We start from the raw sequence: 19,018 nt of genomic DNA, 5'->3' as shown, positions 1-19,018 counted from the left end.
AAGTATTTTATTAGTCATCTTCTATGACTCCTAACCCATCTCTGAGAAGCTAGCTGTGGTTAAGTTTTGTTGATAAAGAGAATAAAGAGAATAAGGTTCATACCAAAATCCCAAGAGATTGCTCATGACCATTCCAGAACTCAAGAAAGGTGGTTTGGGTATTCTGAAGAAGAAACAGATTTTCATTGCCTATTTTGAACTCTGATGATGAGAGGGAAAGAAACTATCTTACCATCTTACCCTTATTAACACGGCCCACTCAAAAATCCGTCAGGGGAGAAACAGATGTCACTGTCTGGTATTGCGTTTATCCTGAGTAAACAAAATTTGTCCCCAAGATAAATAAAACAGCCACCATACAGATACCACTTGAACTCTCGCCTGTCTTTAGGTTTTATGGCTATGCAATGACTCTTGTACACACAACTGTCATATAAGAAACTGATGTCTCCCACCATAATTAGATGAATGATAGCCTTGATAAGCTTGTAGCTGTTTCTTTGAAAACCCATTGTTTTATTTGATGTGGCAAGGCCATTCTTCTAAACAATAAACTTCCTTGTAGGAGCTGACCACTGTGGGGGTTAGGGAAGGAGCAGTTCATGCTGACAAGAAGGGATATGTTATTTTTAACAATGTTTTGAATTGCTGGAATGCAGCAATAACAAAAACTGGGCCTCTTCCACTGTCCCCCATCCCAGGATATGTCCTCTACTCCTTTACAAAACATAGCAACATTTTGAGTTTCCCTGATAATCCCCACAATCCTGGGATTGTCCAAGCTCCCAGGAGGAGTTAGAAGAGAATGACCGTCATGCATGGTCAGTCACTAATTTTAATGACTAAATTCTGTCTGTTTATTTCATGTGGTACAATGTCTATTACCACTTTCTCCCTTAATTATGGGCCATAATTTTAGCTTGGTAGGCAGTAATCAGCATAAAATCCAAATCTAAATGGTAGTAACCTATGATAACCTTAAGCCTAGATGCTGAAATGGAATCTCACTAAAGAAACTGTATCTGCGCCCACCCCCACTCCCCCAGTTACCAATATCGTAAGGTTCCAAAGAAGAGGATGCTATGCAAAACCTGGCACCATGCACAGATGGAGGGTGACCACATCAGATCACAAAATGGCTACATCGTTTCATAACTGCCAAACCACTGAGAACCATGGGTCAACCAATTTGACCTACAACCTAAAGCTTCATACCCAGCACTACTCTTGCTTCATACCTGTGGTCATTATTGCCAGACATGTGCCGTTCATGGGCAAAAGAGTCAGACGATATATTTCTTACTCTCACCATCAATGCGGAGTGTCAGTTAATGATAGAGTCAGCAGCTGAGAAGTAGGCATGTAAGCAAATCTGAGTGTGACCTTAAACTATGTGTATCTTTTTAATTGGCTCAAATTTACTTTCCATTCTAGATTTTCCAAATATTCTGATCACAGCCATTCTTTCAGGATTCTTCTCCTGGCATAGAAGGCATGTATTCTGATTCAGCTTGACAGTCAATATTTTCTGCAAACATGGAGAGTCACAAAGTATTGAAAAAGGCTTCCTCCTCACATTGGATCAGAGATGTCTGGGAAGTCCGGGCCATGTCCAGGACTTGGTGGATGACAGCTGCTGCCTCCTTCTTACTCATCTGCTCCTGGCAACTGTTCAGCAGCTTGGCACTCGCTATTCGATCCATTGCAATTGGTCTGATCTCCTGGTCACTGCCTGGCTATCCCTTTAGCTTTCTTTTGGACTTTTATTTCATAATTTCTTCCCATTATTTTTTTTTCTTTAACATCTTATGGCATCATACCAAATGGGAAACACACACACACAAATAAATAATCAGGAGAACGTGCATCAGGACTTTTGAGAAGTCAAAGGGCACCACAGGGAAGAGAAGTCGTCTATGAGGTGAAGGCGGCCAGCATGTCACCTGGCTGGGCCTCTCCCCGGCATTGTTTGTTGTTGTACTTGAGACCCCTGCGAGATCCGGATGAGAGACATCCAATAACTAACGACAAACAGCATTGAGGGAACTAGTTGGGACTAGCGTCGTCTCTCCAATTGCAGAAACTCTGCTAAATGAAGTTGTTTGGAATTTAGACTGGAGACAGCTCAGCTAGAGACTCATCAAGTTGGAAGGAAGGAAAGTAACAGAACCCTCAGTCACCCACCCACCACCACCGCTGCCCACCCCCACCCACCCACCCACTACACAAAGGAAGAGACTGGCTGACCATCGCCCAGTCAAAGAGAGAAGAAAACTGAAGGAGCGTGAGGGGCAGGGGAGTGAGGACCAGCCCCGCAGCCAGCAGCGGCAGCAGAGTGGCCAGCAGGACCCAGGGCCTGGCCTGGGCCAGTAGCAGCTGTCTCCCACTGTTTTTCTCTCTCTGAGGGTTTGAGATGTGCTTGGGGAGTTCTTATGGATCATACAACATCACAATGTAATTGTTAATTGTGCTATTCCCTTGGAGCAAGTGGACCCTTGGACCACTCTTGGTCTCTTATCCTCTTTGAAGGATGGTTTCATTGCTTTTCATCACTTTGGGGCTCATAATATTTCATCTGTAGTCACACTCCCTCTACGTGTGATGCTAAGATTAGGCAGTCATACCATCTTTCTGCGGTACAGTGTCATTTTTAAAGGTGGTCACTTGACACATGCAGGCAGTGTCTGCAACTGGCAGCCCATGAGAGGAGATGTTAACAAAACATTTAGTTGGCCCCGCCTGCTCCTTGTCATGCCAGCCTACGAAGCCACTGAAAAATGAGATGGTGTTAGATTGGTGTTGAATATTTTAGAGCTCATCTCTCTTACCACACTCCCCGCAACACACATGGCTGCCACCGAGCACGCTCAGACACTGTCTTTCTGATGGGAAAGAGATGGGGAGATCTGTTCAGAAAGCCCCCAGCCCAAACGAGCCACTCAGAGGCAGTAGTGCTTAGCTAAGGATGGGCCAAACGGCAGGTGCGGGGGTGGAGCAGTGGTCAGCTTTGACAACATGTCTCAGGGTCCTTGTTTGCAGACATTGATTGATTGATAGTCCTTGGCGAAGACATGTCTCTAACCAGCTGGTTGTACCCTGCAGTCGTGGAGGAGTGGCAGAGGAGAGGTGGACAGCCCTGGGAGCTCATTGAACCCGTCGATGGATTCCACCCCAATGAGGTAAACACAAGCGCAGCATGATTGCTGGAGGCTGTGCCCGTCCCTTTTCAATATCTCAGTGCATTTCGAGGAATCCCTGGGAGGTACAAATGGTCAACATGCTGGACCATTGACAAGACAGGTTGGCAGTTCAGGGACGCACAAAAGCACCTTGAGCAAAGGCCTGTAGCCAATTTTCCAAACTCAGTCCTTGAGAACCAATCCTGGGAAACACCGTTCCACTCGGACACATGCGGGGTCACCAGAGTGGGCGTGGATTCCAGGGCAACTGCTGTGCCGCTGTTACTTTCAGACATCCGCGTATTAATTTTTATCTGTTTATTACCAGAGCAAATGTTTTTGTCTTGTTTTGTTGCAATGACTTACAAAAAGGTACTAGAGGAAGGTGAAGTAAACAGAGTGGAAATCAGTAGGAAGTAATACAGGCAACCCTTGGAGGTGATGTGAGCTTGCTTCCAGACCATTGAGATGAAGCGAATACTACAGTAAAGGGAGTCACATAGGTTTTTTTTGTTTTTTTACGGCGCTTAAATTTTTTTTTCCCTTTTCCAGGGGGCCTTGTTGGCGGGTTGTTATGCTTTGAGCTGCTAACTGCAGAGTCTGCAGTTCAAAACCACCAGCTACTCCAAGGGAGAAAGATGAGGTTTTAGGGTAAGAAAACATAAAAGGGTGTGGGGGGAGCAGGAGATAGAGAAGTAGGGGAGATAAGAAGGAAATGACATCAACAAGCCAGGAAGGAAAAGGATGTCTAGAGACTGATTATGGAAGCAATTGTACAATTATGTTTGCTATGATTGAACTATAGAATGATATGGCATACGTATTAATCCCAAAGTTACAGCAAATTTTATTTAAAAATTTTAAAAGCATAGATTCAGGAATGAGTTCTGGGCTTGTACAAAATCCTAGCTCCAACTTAAAAACAATTAGTTCTTCCATCATGGCCCTGCTCGATACTCAACTTCATGAAAGGATCATGGGGAGAAGGGTGCTACAGCGAAGTGTAGTAAAGGAAGCACATGGTGCCCATCGATGGCTAGAAATAGTGCCTGGGGTCTTCAAGGCTTGTATTCAAGCAGCCATCTAAGCGAGGAGTCAACTAAGTCCCCACAGAAGAAGCATACCAACTTATGAAATCCAAAGATGACCATAATAAAATTCAAATATGGTGAAGTGAAAAGTATCAAAGCTAAAATTATGAACACCCACATTGGAGAAGGCTATGGAGGATAATGGGAGCCCCAAACCCATCTATAGAGTATCTAGTCAGACCGAGCAGCTGGAAGATCCAGTCTAGCCACAGGCAAGAGTCGAGAACAGCAGAGACCATTGTAATCTTGACCATACTGGATTGGACTCGGTGCCGGGCCATTTGTCCTCCCTGCAGCCATGACCTGAATTTGTATTGGTGCAAGCATCTCTTAGCTATCCTTGGACAAAAATTCCTTCCCTGGCTTTTTGAATGTTGATGGGGGTCTTCTCCATCTTACGCATTATTTGTATGTTTGCCTTTATATTGATATGATCTTATCCTTATCAACTTATTGCAATTTGCCCTCATTGCTTTCTATTGGGTTTCCCAGCTGTGAAGCACAGGAGGAATGGCGGTATAATGATACTAACCAATACAAGGTGTTACGGGGAATACTGGGGTCAGGGATGTACAATAGAGGTAGAAAGGGGATTTCGGGAATACACAATGGGGGGGGGATGGGGGAGGGAACGCCAAAACTGATAGTGATTGCACAACTCAGTTGAAAGGAGACATAACCATGGGGGGGAGGGGGGAGTCTCTAAGATAGATCCATCCGTGGTGGTGATTATACAACTCCCCTTGATGTGATTGAACAATTGAACTGGTAAATTGCATGATATGTGATGTATGTGCCAATAAAACTGGTGGGGGGAAAAAGAGAGTTACAGTCTTGGAAACTCACAAGGTCAGTTCTGTCTAATAGGGTCCTCATGAGTCGGAATCGGCTCAACGGCAGTGAGTTGGGTTTTCCTGGGGGTTTGTTTGATTGTTTTATTAGTCTGCAAAATGTGCAGTTGCTTATGACGAACTTCAGAATGCTCTAAAAATGATCAAAATGTGACACAGAGACATGACGTGCTGTAGGCCAGGGGCACTGACAAAGACTTGGTTGATGCAGGGATGCCGCAAATCTCCCATCTGTAAAAGTAAAAACATGTGCCATCTTCGAAGCACAGTGGAATGGGCAGTGGGGCGGGTGCGATGTAAAACGAAGCCTGCCTGTATCATAGATTCTTGACTTAACTAATTTTGTGTACAAAATGGGTACAAGGGCATCCTGAGAAACTGCCAGAGTACAAAGTCAGCCCTGTGCCTGGATTCTGAAAGCGGGTAGCTGCCACCAGGGCCCCAATCAAGAGGCCTTGGCCATCCATAACCCCTCCCCTCCCCACACACGCAAGCCTGAGTCCTGGAGAGAACGAGTCTCAGTGAAAACGGAAAGACACTCTCTAAGACGCAGACTATATGTTCTCCTGCTTTGTCGGATTATCTATGGGGATTTAACAAGGAGCCACACCTTCTCCCTGGGCCGAGGCCCGCCCTGTGGTTTGGGCACCTCAAGGGCTCCCAGCAGCAGCCAAACCATTTAAGTCGACAATGCTAACTTGATCTCAGAGCCCCTGCTTTACTGAGCTGCAGGTAGTGCAAACAATGATCGCGCTCCTCTGCTACCACAAGGTCGGCAATTCAAGTCTACCCAGAGATGCCTCTGTAGGAAAACCTCTTTCTGGAAAATCCGCTATTGAAATCTCTGCGGAGCACCCTTCAACGCAGATGCACACGAGGGACCTAAGTTGGAATCAACTTGACGGCAGTGATGCAGATATGTTTATATAGAGGGGGGTGTGTGTGTGTGTGTGTGTGTGTGTGTGTCTGTGTGTGTGCATGCGCACGCGCGCAGCAAGAAAACAAGCATTCCGAAAGACTTTTCAACAAGGAACCCTACTAACCAGAAAGCCCCTGCTTAACCAGAACGCCGCGTTCCCAGCACTCCTCTGGACCAGGTTCCAGACCCCGCTTGTATTTAGTGGCGACAGTAAGCAAGACAGCACATAAACCCTCCTCCTGCTGCTAACCTTGGACACACTGCAGGAAGAGAGGTGTCCTGAGGGCGAACCCTGGGGAGATGTGTAGCAGAAGTTTCCAGTGGTTAAATAAATGACTGTGCACCCATCGGATGGCAGAACTGCAGCAATAAATCCAAGGACCCGGGCCTGCTTTCGGTGACAACAATCTGTTTGTACTACAGAGCTAAGTAGATGAAAGCATTTACAGCGGTGGCGGAGATTAAGCAAACGTTATGTATGCACTTGTCAAAGCTTGTGAAAGTGTTTGCCAAATGGAGTGAGTTTTACTGTGAGTAACTTGTTGTTATCCTGCCTTTGAGTGGGTCCCGACTCACGGCAGCCCCATGTATTAGAGCAGCACGGCCCCCCTGAGGGTTCTGGCTGTCATCTTCAAGGAAGCCGATTGCCAGGTCCTTTCCTCTGCTGCACCACCGCCTGCCTTCAGACCTTTGGTTACCAGCCAAGCGCAATGGGTGCTACCCAGGAACCTGTATACGTAATGTATTTATAAAATTGGTTACCAAATGATATTTACAGAAGGGTCCTGTTTTTATATGGGTAGAGAGGTGGGTGGGTGGGTGGATGAATGGATAGATATATAGATAGATAGATGAGACAGACAGACAGACAGATAGATAGATAGATAGGCAGTTACATAATCTGTCAACTTGTGAAGGGGTAGAGTCTAGCCTGTCGATCAGGTCATAGCCAACGAGGCTTTTGCGTGGGCATGGCCTTCTCAGGAGGATTCTGGGAACTCCTGTCTTCCTGCCTGGAGGTGGGACACACTCTCTCTCTCTGATTCATCTCCCTGCGAGACATTCCTGTTGACAAGCCACATGGAGCTATGCTGATGGCAGCCAAAGCCTTGGAGCTGGAGGAGCCATGTGGAGACCCACACCAGCGTTAAGATGCTTCCACCGCCACTGGATCCACATGACTTTCCATCCACTGGCTTGTGATCTTCCTGCACTCAGTGTCATTACATGTGTTGCATGAGTCTGAAGAGGACTTTACAGACTAGTATCAGACATATGGGATGATATCGGGCCTATGGACCTGATCTGGACTGGGCTGGGATGGTTTCTGAATATAAAATTACTCTTTGATATAAAACTCTTTCTTATACACATATGAGTCTCTCTGGTTTGTTTCTCTAGTCTACCCAGACTAGCACAGATAGATAGATGGCAGATAGATTTAGAGGGAGAGATAGATGGATGGAAAATAAGGAAGCCCCTACATGCAATATTAATAGTGGCTGCCTCTATAGTAATTACTCTTGACATTTTTCTCTTTTTATTTAACTATCTTCTAACATTTCTCTCCAATAAATAGATGGTGCTTAAATACTTGTGTTCACGAATGAGAATGTGTATGGAGAGTAAAGGGTCCCTGTGCTTTGCCCTGTGCAGTATGTCATGGGCTTGACTGTAGGAGACTGACTATAAGAGAAGCCCCTAAGGCTTAGTAAATGTTGGTCAAATAAATGAATAGAGTGGGTCATTTTTATCCCATATCTCTCTGTTAGCAAAACACTGACACTCTCATTTTACACCCAAAATACCAGCAATGCACATTCCAACATATCTTAATCTCCATTAGAAGGACTAATTGCTTTTGAACCTAACAGTTACTATTTAACTTTCACTTCCCTCTCCTGACCCTCACCGGGAGGGGTCTCCTCCTCCCTGTTCACATAGAGGGGGAAATCAATGGCCACAGACCCGTTGGTGCCACACAATTGGTGGGAAGACAGTTCAGGTGCATAAAGCAGGAAAGAAAAAGCAGTGGTTTCCCACAGCCCTGGCAGCAGCCACTCTTTTGAGAAATGGCAGGAAAAGCAGCCACAAGACTAGCCCTCTGTCTTCATTGACATTGACTGCTTTGTGTATGTGAGTTGAACCGTGTGTGTGTGCGCGCGCCATAGGTATGATCAAGACCATGTAGTTAGATGAATGAAATTCAAGATGCAATTCAGAAGATTTGGGAATGAATTAAAATTCTGGAGATACTTAATTCAGTGATTCCATCCATTTTGAAGTTTGCTTTAAGTCTTATACCTACTTCAGACCCAGAAGGGGCTTTGGGGATCATGTTCTTAGCCCGTTCGTTTTACAATAAAGAGACCCAGGGCCCAGAGAGAAGGGCTACTAGTTGTCACATAAACAGAGACCTTCTGGAACTGCCTGTCGGAAAGGCGATTGTGCCCCCTTGAGGACAATGACCATGTACTTTCCCATGGATTCCTTAGCATCCTCCATAAACAATGATGCCTGTAGCAGACCCTCAGCAGTCATGTTTCCCGCATGACTCCACTTGAAAACCACTGTTGGGATGTCGGCATCCAGGTTCTGAGGGCCTGGCCAAGGCCCATTTCATCATGGAGAGCCTGAGCGGCAGAGGAAGAGAGTCCGCGGTGAAGACATGCTCTAAGGAGAAGCTGGCAGATTGGAGGGCCAAGGAAGAATCCTGCTAGCAGCATGAATAAAGCAAATCCTGGGCTGCAACCAGAACCAGAGATGGATATAGGTGAGGAAAGCCAGAGAAAAGCCTTCTGCGCATGAAGCGCATGCCTCCTCCCGCTGTGCTCCAGCCAGACCCTCAACCCTCCCAGCTGCCTTTATTGTCCAGACCCCATGAGGTGACTCAGCTCCTGGACTCCTGCAGTTCCCCACCCAGGCCATTCTCTCCCATACTGCTTTGTCTTTGCACATGCTGTGCCATCTACTTCGTGCAGTATTTCCTCGAATATCTGTCTAATGATTGCCTTGGCAAATCAGCTCAGCCATCACCTCCTCCAGAGAGCATCCACCCCTCCACCCCAACCCAGCAGAGTGGCACCCATTTTACCTTCCTAGGGCTACTATAGCACGAATACTATAAGTGGATGGCTTAAAAGAATAGAAAGTTGCTTTCTCACAATTTTGGAGGCTAAAAGCCAAAATCAGGATCTCAGCCTTGATCATTATTATTTCCTTGTTGGTAGCCCAACCGGTCCCTTGGTTCTTGGCAATCTTCACATGGCATCTCTTCGTGTGTGTGTGTGTGTGTGTGTGTGTGTGTGTGTGTGACCACAGTCTCAGAAAGCTAACACGATGCTATGTTGCTGGGCCGTGTCCTTGTCTAGAGATTAATTGTGGATGAGTCTTTTCCAAACTCACTCAACCCATTTCCCTGTGGTTGTAGAACTGAGGATGCTGGCTTTGTGCTGGCTGTCATTTCAACCCACGTGAAGCTCCCGGAGCTCCTGTGAGCTCTTTGCCATGTGGCCACCCATCAGGGCTTCTTGCTTCATCAACAGCAAGTCAGCCAACACAGCAGGCTTACTGATGCAGTGCCCTCCCAGAGGTGACAGCACACGTCTTTGTCATAATCTTTGGTTAGTAACTAGTTACAGGTTCTACCCACATCAAGGGAACTGAGTGATACCCAGGCATGAAGGTGACCATCATGGGAGCTGCCCTCCAGCCTGTCTACCTTGATGGTCGATTCTTTACCTTTTCCTAACTTCACATTTGCATCTCTTTTGTGTCCTCTCTGGCAGGTAGCTCTGCTGCTGCTTGCAGATCAATTCTGGAAGAAGATACAGCACCAGGGGCCTGAGGTCCTGGGAAAGGAGAATCCCTTCAACCTCCAGATTGAACAAGTGTTTGGAGACCAAGGCGGGCACTGAATGTCCCAGAACACCCTCAGGAGCCCAGGGAAGCCCACGTGGTAAACTGATGAACTCATTCAACAAATTATTCTGGGAACAACTTTCCATAATACTAGCACTATCTTTGCCAAGTGCTTTATTCTCAATTAAGAACATATCTGAATGACAGTGTGATTCAGTGTACTGCTGAGATCAGTTTCCCAATTCCACATCAACTGCCCCTCCAACAACCTTTACTAAAGTATGTTGGGTGGCATTGCAAATAAGGAACTGGCAATGCCCTGCAATAGCTAATTCTCCTAAAAGAGACTTCTGAAAAAAACATGTTTAGCAATTTTCCCAGAGTTTCAGTATGCTGGGGAACTGGTCCTCCTGCTATTGTGAACTTCTGAAAGATGGCCCAGGCAAGTGAAGCTTCTCCTAGCAAGTGATTTCACAAGTAGGTCCAGTCCACGTTTTGTGAATTATGTTTTTAAAAAGACAAAGTAAGTACAAACTGAACATTTGTCTAAAATGAGGATAGAAATCACAACAAATAACAAATATTTTCAAGTTGATGAAATTCACAAAATGACCCTTTTTCTTAATACTTTCATTCTTTGACTGCATAATCTGATTGCTTCTCCTCATAACAATGGTTTTGTAATATTCTTCATAGAAAAATAAAATGTGTTGCTCATTATTAATAGTTTTAATGTATTCTTTCAGCTTCACAAAGCATTGTGGGTAAAATCATTTACTTTTGTAAGATTGATGTCAAATGGGAAGACATGCAGTACTTCATCTCTGAGATGCCCATCCCTGGCGAGACAGACTTCCTGGTAAGAAGCAACAAAACTTGACTGAAAGCTCCATGAACCTGGAAGTCAGGTTCATAGCCGTATCCATAGCTCCTTCAACAATTCCTGACCCATTACAAGTGCTCTACAGCAGAGGGGATAGGATGGATGGATGGGCAGACGGATGAATGCACGGATGGATGGATGCCTGGATGGATGGATGCCTGGATGAATGGGTGTTGCTCTCCAGATCACATCTCTTCTTTTTTTCTTAGTCTTATTGGCATATACTTCACATAACATACAATTTAATCATTCAATCATATTAAGAAGATTTACACAATCATCACCACAATCAGTTTCAGGATATTTTCATCTTGTTCTCATGGTGGTTAGCTCCCCATTTCCCCCCATTCCTCCCCCGCCAAGCCCCTTGACAATGATCAGTCCACTTGTTGTCTCTAGATCTATCTATCCTGGATTCCACATACAGAAAATCATACAAAACACAAACTGGAAGCAAACAACAACCAAACAACCAACAATGGCAACTAGACAAAACCTCATCCAAAAAGAAAGCAGAAAATATTGAAAATGGAAACAACTCTAAAAGAGGAATGCATCCTCTCCTTGGACACATTTCAATTGACAGGTTGAATCACCTTTCTTGTGATGGGAAGAAGTCAATAGAGAAGCTACCTTCCTCTGCAGTACCGTTGATGGGAAGCGCTCAACGCTCCTGTAGAGTTGGGTCACTGAAGGTGCCATTAAGTTGATTCCAAGTCATAGTGACTCTGTGTACAACAGAACAAGACACTGCCCCACCAGGTACCATCCTCACAATTATTACTATGTTCGAACTCATTGCTGCGCCCACCATGTGAATCCATCTCGTCAAAGGCCTTCCACTCTCTCTCTACCCTGACACTTTAGCAAACATGAGGTCCTTCTCCAGGGTCTGATCATCTGTCTTACCAAGTCTGATGTCCTTTTCCATCTCCTGACTGGCAGTGGCCCTATAGGTCAGAGCAGAACTGCTCCTGTGGGATTCTGAGACTAAATTTTCATGTGAGTAGAAAGCCTCATCTTTCTCCTGTGGAGGGCTGGTGATTTCAAGCTACTAACCTTGTGGTTAACAGCCCAACTCATAACTCACTTTTCCAGAATTAACTCAATGGCAGTAAGTTTGGGTTTGGGTTTTTTTTTTTGTTTGGGTCTGTTCACAGTCAGCCCCAGGGCTCGTTTTGGCTGATGATATTGAGCTTCGTCATCTCTTCCCACAGATGTAGTCTATTTGATTGTGTGTATTCCATCTGAAGAAGTCCGTGTGTGTAATCATTTATGTTGCTGAAAAACGAGATCGGTGAGGAAATCAGTAGTCTTGCAAAATTGGATCATGTGATCTCCAGCTTCATTTATATCAAAACCATATTTTACAACTTTTGCATTCCAATCACCAATGATTATCAATGCATCTTGACTGAATGATCAATTTCAGACTGAAGACATTAGTGAATGTTTCAATGTATTCATCACTGGCTGTAGTGGTTGGTGTGTAAATTTTAATGATAATTGTATTGACTGGATTTCCTTGTATACAGCTAGACAATAGTCTATCACAGACAGCATTGTACTTCAATATGGAGATTGAAAAGTCCTTCTTGGTCATGAATGGATCGCCAGTCCTCTGGAATCTGTCATTCCTGGCACAGTAAACCATATGATTCTCTGACTCAAAGTGGACAATTGCAGTCCATGAGAGCTCACAAATGCTGAGGGTATCGACATTTCATTTTTTCTAAATTCTAATGTTCCTATATTCATAATCTGTATATTACAAGTTCCAATTATTCATTGACCAATGCACTGTTTCTTCTCCTTTTCAGTTGCAACCCATCTGCCAACAAGGGTGTTACTCTATCCACATCATGACGATCAACTCTACTTTGAGGAGGCGGCTCTTCCTCAGTCATATTCTGAATGCTCCAACCTGAGCCACTCACCTTCTTGGCACTAACTCTGACAGAATTCTACTTCCAGTCATAGGGGTTTTGTGACTAATTCCTTAGGGGTGGATGGCCTATTCAGTCTTCATACTCGGGGCTCAGTTCACCTGTTCACCTGGTCACCTGTGGTGACCCTGATGGTACTAGTGGCCTAGCTTCCAGCATGAGGGTAATCTGCAAGGGACCACAGAACGGCAAATTGACAGACAGGGTTTATGAAATCATAGCATTGTTTTAATTCTTTCCTTTAGTGTCAGAAGAAAGGCTTGTCCCTCACATTACTTTTGAAAAGGGCTTGTCATTTTCCAATGGAGTAAGAGTAAAGAGCTTGTTTTTTCCCTTGCCATTTTTTATTTGGGGTTCACTGCGTTCAAGTTTTGGGGTCCAAGCCCTGTTGAAAATATTTTGAAGCCCCCAAATAGTTTAAATTTTTTTCAAGTTACATTTATACTCATACTCAGCACATTAGGACCTAAGTCACCAGCAATTTTCAATGACTTCTCATCCTACCCACTTATATCCCCCTAGAGTCCATGGGGACCCCCAGAATTAAGAGTATCCATGAACTTAAATGGAGAAGAATTTAAATCCCCACTACTCTCTAACTAAATGCAGCATTTTCTTCAACTATGATGTCGGCACCCAAGCACAGCTGTATCGGCTGCCTTTGTCACAGATTTTTTCATATCACATTACTGTTGCTGCAAATGTCTGCAAATAATACTTATGATATATGACTTTGAAGTGACTTTAGTTATTAGACCACCACTGGATCTTATCACTTTGTGCATACACAAAAATAATTCATGCATTAACGTATTCCACTTTTTAAAGGATCTTTTAATATTTTGGTACTTAATTTCGATACAGTCAGTTCCCTTTGTGCCTCTATATACATTATATATATTTTGCACAAGATGTGTCTGGCTCTGGGGTGTGTGGCTTTGAGAAGGAAGAACTCCAAAGTTTAGTAAATTTGGAACCAGTTACCGTCAATGTATGAGGACTCGTGACTCAGAAGGACTCCGGGTGGAACTGTGCTCCACGGGGTTTTCAGTGGCTGATATTTTTGAAGTAGATGACCTGGTCTTTTTTCTTTTCCTAAGTACCTTTTGGAGAACTTGAACTACCAACCTTGTGGTTAGCAGCCAAACCCATGAACCTTTCACTTACCCAAGGACTCCAGTAAATTTGGAAGCACAGCATAATTGCCCTGCTTCTTGGAAAGTCAGAAAGTATGAGCCTTTCAATAAAGAAGCCTGTTCAGTTTCTCATTTTCCAAATCATGTTGACCCAGAGCCTTTTCTTCACATGGTACCTATTAGCTCCCTGTGGCTACTGTGCTATGGGGAACCACCCTGGGAGACGCCGTTTAGAGGAATTAGCCTCTGTCGACTGCACCCACTGGCAGTGTCGAGAGAGAACTTTCCCAGGCACATTAAGACCAGAATTCTCAACTCTTTGTCTTTTGTGTCACGCATTTGTGATGTCTTTGGTGCTCTCCTCATCAGGATCGTTGCTCTCCTGAGAGAATGAAATCTGACAAAGACAGCATCTTCCCTGGGGCCTAGATGCTCCGATCACACCCACCATGCTGTATAGATCCCCTGATGGATGAAAGCATCAGTATGCTATTAACATGTCAGTTTCTCATTAAATCTGAGGACAGATTTGTGTTTGCCCTTCGGGATGAACTCCTCTAATCTGATTTGGCCGTGGTTCCAGCATAAATATGCATACAAGCCCAGGCTCTTTTAATCTGGTCCTCTGCTTGGGGTTAGAGGGTTCGAGGGAGGTTTTCTTGGAAAGCCTATTTTCTGGGTCACTTCTTAAAACTGCAGTATCAGGAAGCGATGGATCCCAGCAGCATGAAGGCATCGTTAAGGGGGATGACACATCTGAAGCTTCCCGGATGGATGAAAATGCAGAGGAGAAAGAAAGAGCACACAGCGAGGCTTGCTAATGGCTTCTTTGTGCATTGTGCTCCTGGCTGGCTGCTTTGTTGATAATTAATTACATGGTGATCTATCCGATCAGGTCAGCAAACCACAGCAGGAGAATGGGCAGGTGTCCTGACGGGCTCCTGCCCAGGCTGGTGGTCCTGGAGACCTTCCGACTCGCCTGGAAACTCTGCCCCCTGAGATGCATACACGGAGCAGGCTCAAAATGCCCCAGGTGTTAATACTTTTACCGTGATTACCGCATTGTAAATGCTGATTATCAGCACGAGTCCGGAGGTTGGGTGAGGTGCCAGGTGCACAAGAGTGCTTCTGGGAGATGTTAAGTGGTGATTTCGGGCTCATGCGACCCCCATTGAAAGGACAATGCTCCGCCCGGCCGTCTTGGGGGACTGAAGACCCATCAAAACCCCACCAGTGGAGCATTCACAGGGCAGCACAGGCTGGGGGGCACCCGACTGGGTGTGACACCTGCTTAAGTGTCTAAAGCCCCAGGTACTTCATCTTTCAAATGCAAGCAACCGATACTCGCCCTCATAAAGGAAACACAGAAGATGTGGGTGCTATAGCAAAGTGTGTTGAGGAAATTAGATGGTGCCTGGCTCTCAGATCGAATAGTGTCTGGGGGTTTTAAAGGCTTGTTTCCAAGCAAGCAGCCATCTGAGTGAGATGTCAACTAAGTCCAGATGGAAAAAACACACCAATATCCGTGATCCAAGAAATGTAAATTATGGAATCCATATCTGAATGCAAGAATAGTATCAGAGCTTAAATTGTGAGAGTGTGGCTGCAGAATGCTACAGAGGACAGTGAAAGCCAAAAATACATTTGCAAGATCTACACAGGGAATAAGCCTCCGGCGATTTCCCTCTGATCATAATTGATGGATGGGAATAACCTGACAGTGTATTGGAGAGGGGACTGTAGTAGATTAAAATAATAAGTCTGACCTGAACAGTTAAAACTTTCTCACTTGGTCTCCCCTCTGTTGCACTTTGGGCTTGATCCAGTTTTTAATATTTTCTGGTTATTTTTGTCATATTGAGGTTTATCTCTGGTGTATTTTTCATTGTGGGTAGCCTTCGTGAATCTATGTTATGTTTTCTGTGCTTCACAGTATCTGAAACCCAGGATAGATGAATCGATAGACAACAAGCAAAATGAGGGTTCCTGGGGGTATGGCTGGGAGGTGGGGGTGTTAAGGGGTAGCTGATATCAGAAAGTTCAAGAAGGACAAAAAATGTTTTGAAACTCATTTTGCTAACAATTGTATAATACTGCTTGATGTGATTGAACCATGGAATGGTATGAAGTCTGGTTAGTTCCTAATAAAGTGGTTTGGGGGAAAAGATCAACAAAATGGGAGCAATGATACCTGTCTCCCAGAGTGCTGTGAAGGTTAAAATAATGGCTCATGTTTCAAGAGGGGGCCAAGCACAATGTATGTACAAGGGGCTTCAGAAAGTTCATAGGATAATTCCATGATGTTTTAATTCCATTTTACCACAAATGTTTTGAAGCCCCTTCCTATTATTTCATTACAACCACATAAGGCAGGTCTGCCATGATCAAATCCTTTCACGAGTAAGGGGATGGAGGCATAGAGCAGTTAAGTGACTTGTTCAAGATTGAATAGCTAATGAATGGTGAACCAAAGCTTTCACATCAGGCCTCCTAGATCCGTGTGTGTGTGTGTGTGTGTGTGTGTGTGTGTGTGTGTGTGTGTGACTTCTCCCATTGAGAGGAGGCATCCACTCCCACACATGGCCAGCCCTCGACTCTGGGCTGGAGAAAGGAATCACTGAGACCTCCATATTCAGGCCTAGCCTTTGAGAGCGGACCTTCTATATGCGCTCTCTTCTACGCAAGAGCTGCCAAGTGGAAAGGCTGTGCTGTGAGGGGCGCCGGAGAGGAGACAGTATGTGGAAGAGGAGGGCCACTGGAGAAGAACGAAGTGCTCCCCTGCTCACACTCAGCACCAAGATTTTAGGCATGGGGGTGGGGGGAGCTTTCTGAGCCCTCCAAGTCCAGCTTGCAACCAGCTGAGTGCACTACCGTGACCAATCCCAGCCAAGACCACAGGGAGGCAATGACCATGAGAGATAGGACACTGCTCTGGTTTCAATCCCGGACAGTTTCCAGGGGATTGTGATGCAACCATGCAGAACCAAGGCACAAAACCAAAAATCTCAAAATCCATTCATAACCATGGCTCTTTGTGGATGATTTCCTTAGCCTTCATCCCTTCTCATCCTAAAACCCTCCTACACATTCTTCGCACTCACTCCGATGTTTTCACGGAGGGAAGAAAACAATCTGCTAGAGAAACGTAAGTATCACTAGGGTAAATATCAGCGGCTTATGAGTGAAAAATCAAAATAGTGCTGGCTTAAAAGAGAAAAGGTCGTATCTCTCGCACAAAAGACATCCCATGATAGGTGGTGCGGGACCGAAAGGGGAACAACATGGCATCAAGACCCAGGCTCCTTCTCCCTTGTGGCTCTGCCACCCTTGGGAGATGGCATCCACTATGTGATTACAATCTGCTTCTCCAACAACCACCACCATGACTGCATGGAACCAGCAAGGAAGAGGGAGAGAGAGAGAGAGAGAGAGCCCGGTCTTTCCCTTGACTGGCTGTAACTTTCACTTGCATTACCTTTAGGCCAATCTTAATCTCCAGCTTTAAGAGTGCTTAGAAATAGTTTGTCAGTTCTAGCCCACAGTTGAAAATAGGGAATGCTATAACCACAAAGGAGTCTCGGGTGCAAATGGTTAACCAGGCTGACTGCTAATAAAACGCTTGGAGGCTCAAGTTCACCCGAGAGGCCTTGGAAGAAAGGCCTGCTGATCATCTTCTGAAAAATGTTTTCATGCCCCTGAAAACTACGGAGCAAAGTTCTACCCTGACCCACTTGGAGAGAGAAGGGAGGCGGATACAATAGAAGGGCGAGTAGCAGCCTCTAGTCTACAGTGCAAATGAGGACGTTTCTGAGAAGCATTTTGGCCACATATGCGTGATCCCAGCTTTCAGCTGCCTTCATCCCTTCCCCTCAGAATGGGGTCCTTAGGCCGCAGCAGCAGCAGCATCCAGAAGCTTGTTAAAAAAGGCAAGAAGCTTCTAACAACATCCGTAGGTGATTTATTTGCACATGAAGGTTTGAGAAACACTAATCTAGAAACACAACCCAGATTGTACATTACAAACACCTGGAAACTTTTTAAATCTCACAGAGCCTCTAACTTGTAACTTGTGAGGTTCAAGTGATTCTAATATGCAACCAAGGTAGAAAACAACTACTCTCAGCCATTTCAGGGGAACGTTTGTCTCACACTCATTCTTGTTCTTTTAAACACCTATCTTTATATCTTCACATATTTACATATGTACAGATCTATACTTATTCCTACATATAATTTTTAATTCCTTCTTCTTTCCTCTATTCCTTTTTTATTTTCCTCCTGCTCCACACTCATGTTTACCCATCATTCACCTCTCAGTAATTTTCTCGGATACATTTCAATGGTTGATACATGACCAGGAATACTACAACCTCCTCACCATCAGTTTGAGAACCCATGTTATCCCCCTGTCCCTGTCGTTATTGGCTCATGTCTCACACTCATTCTTGAGTCTATCCCAGGCTGTACCCTCTTCTGGGTCCCCATCCATTTTAGGGCTCTGCTCTCCTGAACACATCCCGCCCATTCTGTTCACTTTGGCTATGCCTGTGGATCCTTAAGGGAGATCTGGTGACGAAGTGGTTAACACTTGACTGCTAGCTGAAAGGTCAGTGTTTAAGTCCCCCAGTCACTGCAGGAGAAAAAGTGTAACAAGTTATTTCTGGGAAGAATAGAGTCTTGAAACCGCTTTGGGATAGTTTTGCAATGTCTCTATGAGTCAGAATTAACTAAACAGCAACAGGTACCAAGCCTCCCCACATCCATGGCACTCAAGCTGGTTCTTACTCCAAAACCCAAACAGACTCACTACCATCAAGTCGATTCTGACTCATGGTGACCACATAGGACAGGGTGGAACAACTCCTGTGGGTCTCCTGCACAGTAACTTTTTACAGGAGTGAAAAGCCTCATCTTTTTCCTACATCGCAGCTGGTAGTTTTGAACTGCTGACCTGAAAGTTAGCAGCTGAATGCATAACCACTATGCCAGTAGGATTCCTTATCTGATGCATAGCAACTTATGTAGGGTTTTCCAAGGTTGTTTCACAATCTTTATGGGACCAAATGGCCTCTTCTTTCGCCTAAGGAGCAACTGATGAGTTTGAACCTCAGACCTTGTGGTTAGTAGTCCAATGCTTACAGAAATGAATGAT

The 19,018-nt window shown here is 44.9% G+C and overlaps 1 protein-coding gene across 1 annotated transcript in view; it reads left to right on the top strand.

Annotated features, from left to right (window-relative positions):
• The window catches only part of AOAH (acyloxyacyl hydrolase), a 247,582-nt gene extending 236,961 nt beyond the window's left edge, over window positions 1-10,621 (top strand). Inside the window, exons 19-20 of the mRNA XM_013005992.2 lie at window positions 3,103-3,179; window positions 9,829-10,621. Of these exons, the coding sequence (XP_012861446.2) occupies window positions 3,103-3,179; window positions 9,829-9,957 (206 nt within the window). The 3' untranslated portion in view covers window positions 9,958-10,621. The remainder of the gene's footprint in view (window positions 1-3,102; window positions 3,180-9,828) is intronic.
• The last annotated feature ends 8,397 nt before the right edge of the window (window positions 10,622-19,018 follow it).

The sequence above is a fragment of the Echinops telfairi genome, unplaced genomic scaffold (genome assembly GCF_000313985.2).
Source record: "Echinops telfairi isolate 266 unplaced genomic scaffold, ASM31398v2 ScPeMD7_7;HRSCAF=31, whole genome shotgun sequence".
In the NCBI taxonomy this organism is placed as follows: domain Eukaryota; kingdom Metazoa; phylum Chordata; class Mammalia; order Afrosoricida; family Tenrecidae; genus Echinops; species Echinops telfairi.
This window is presented reverse-complemented; position numbering and strand designations above follow the sequence as displayed.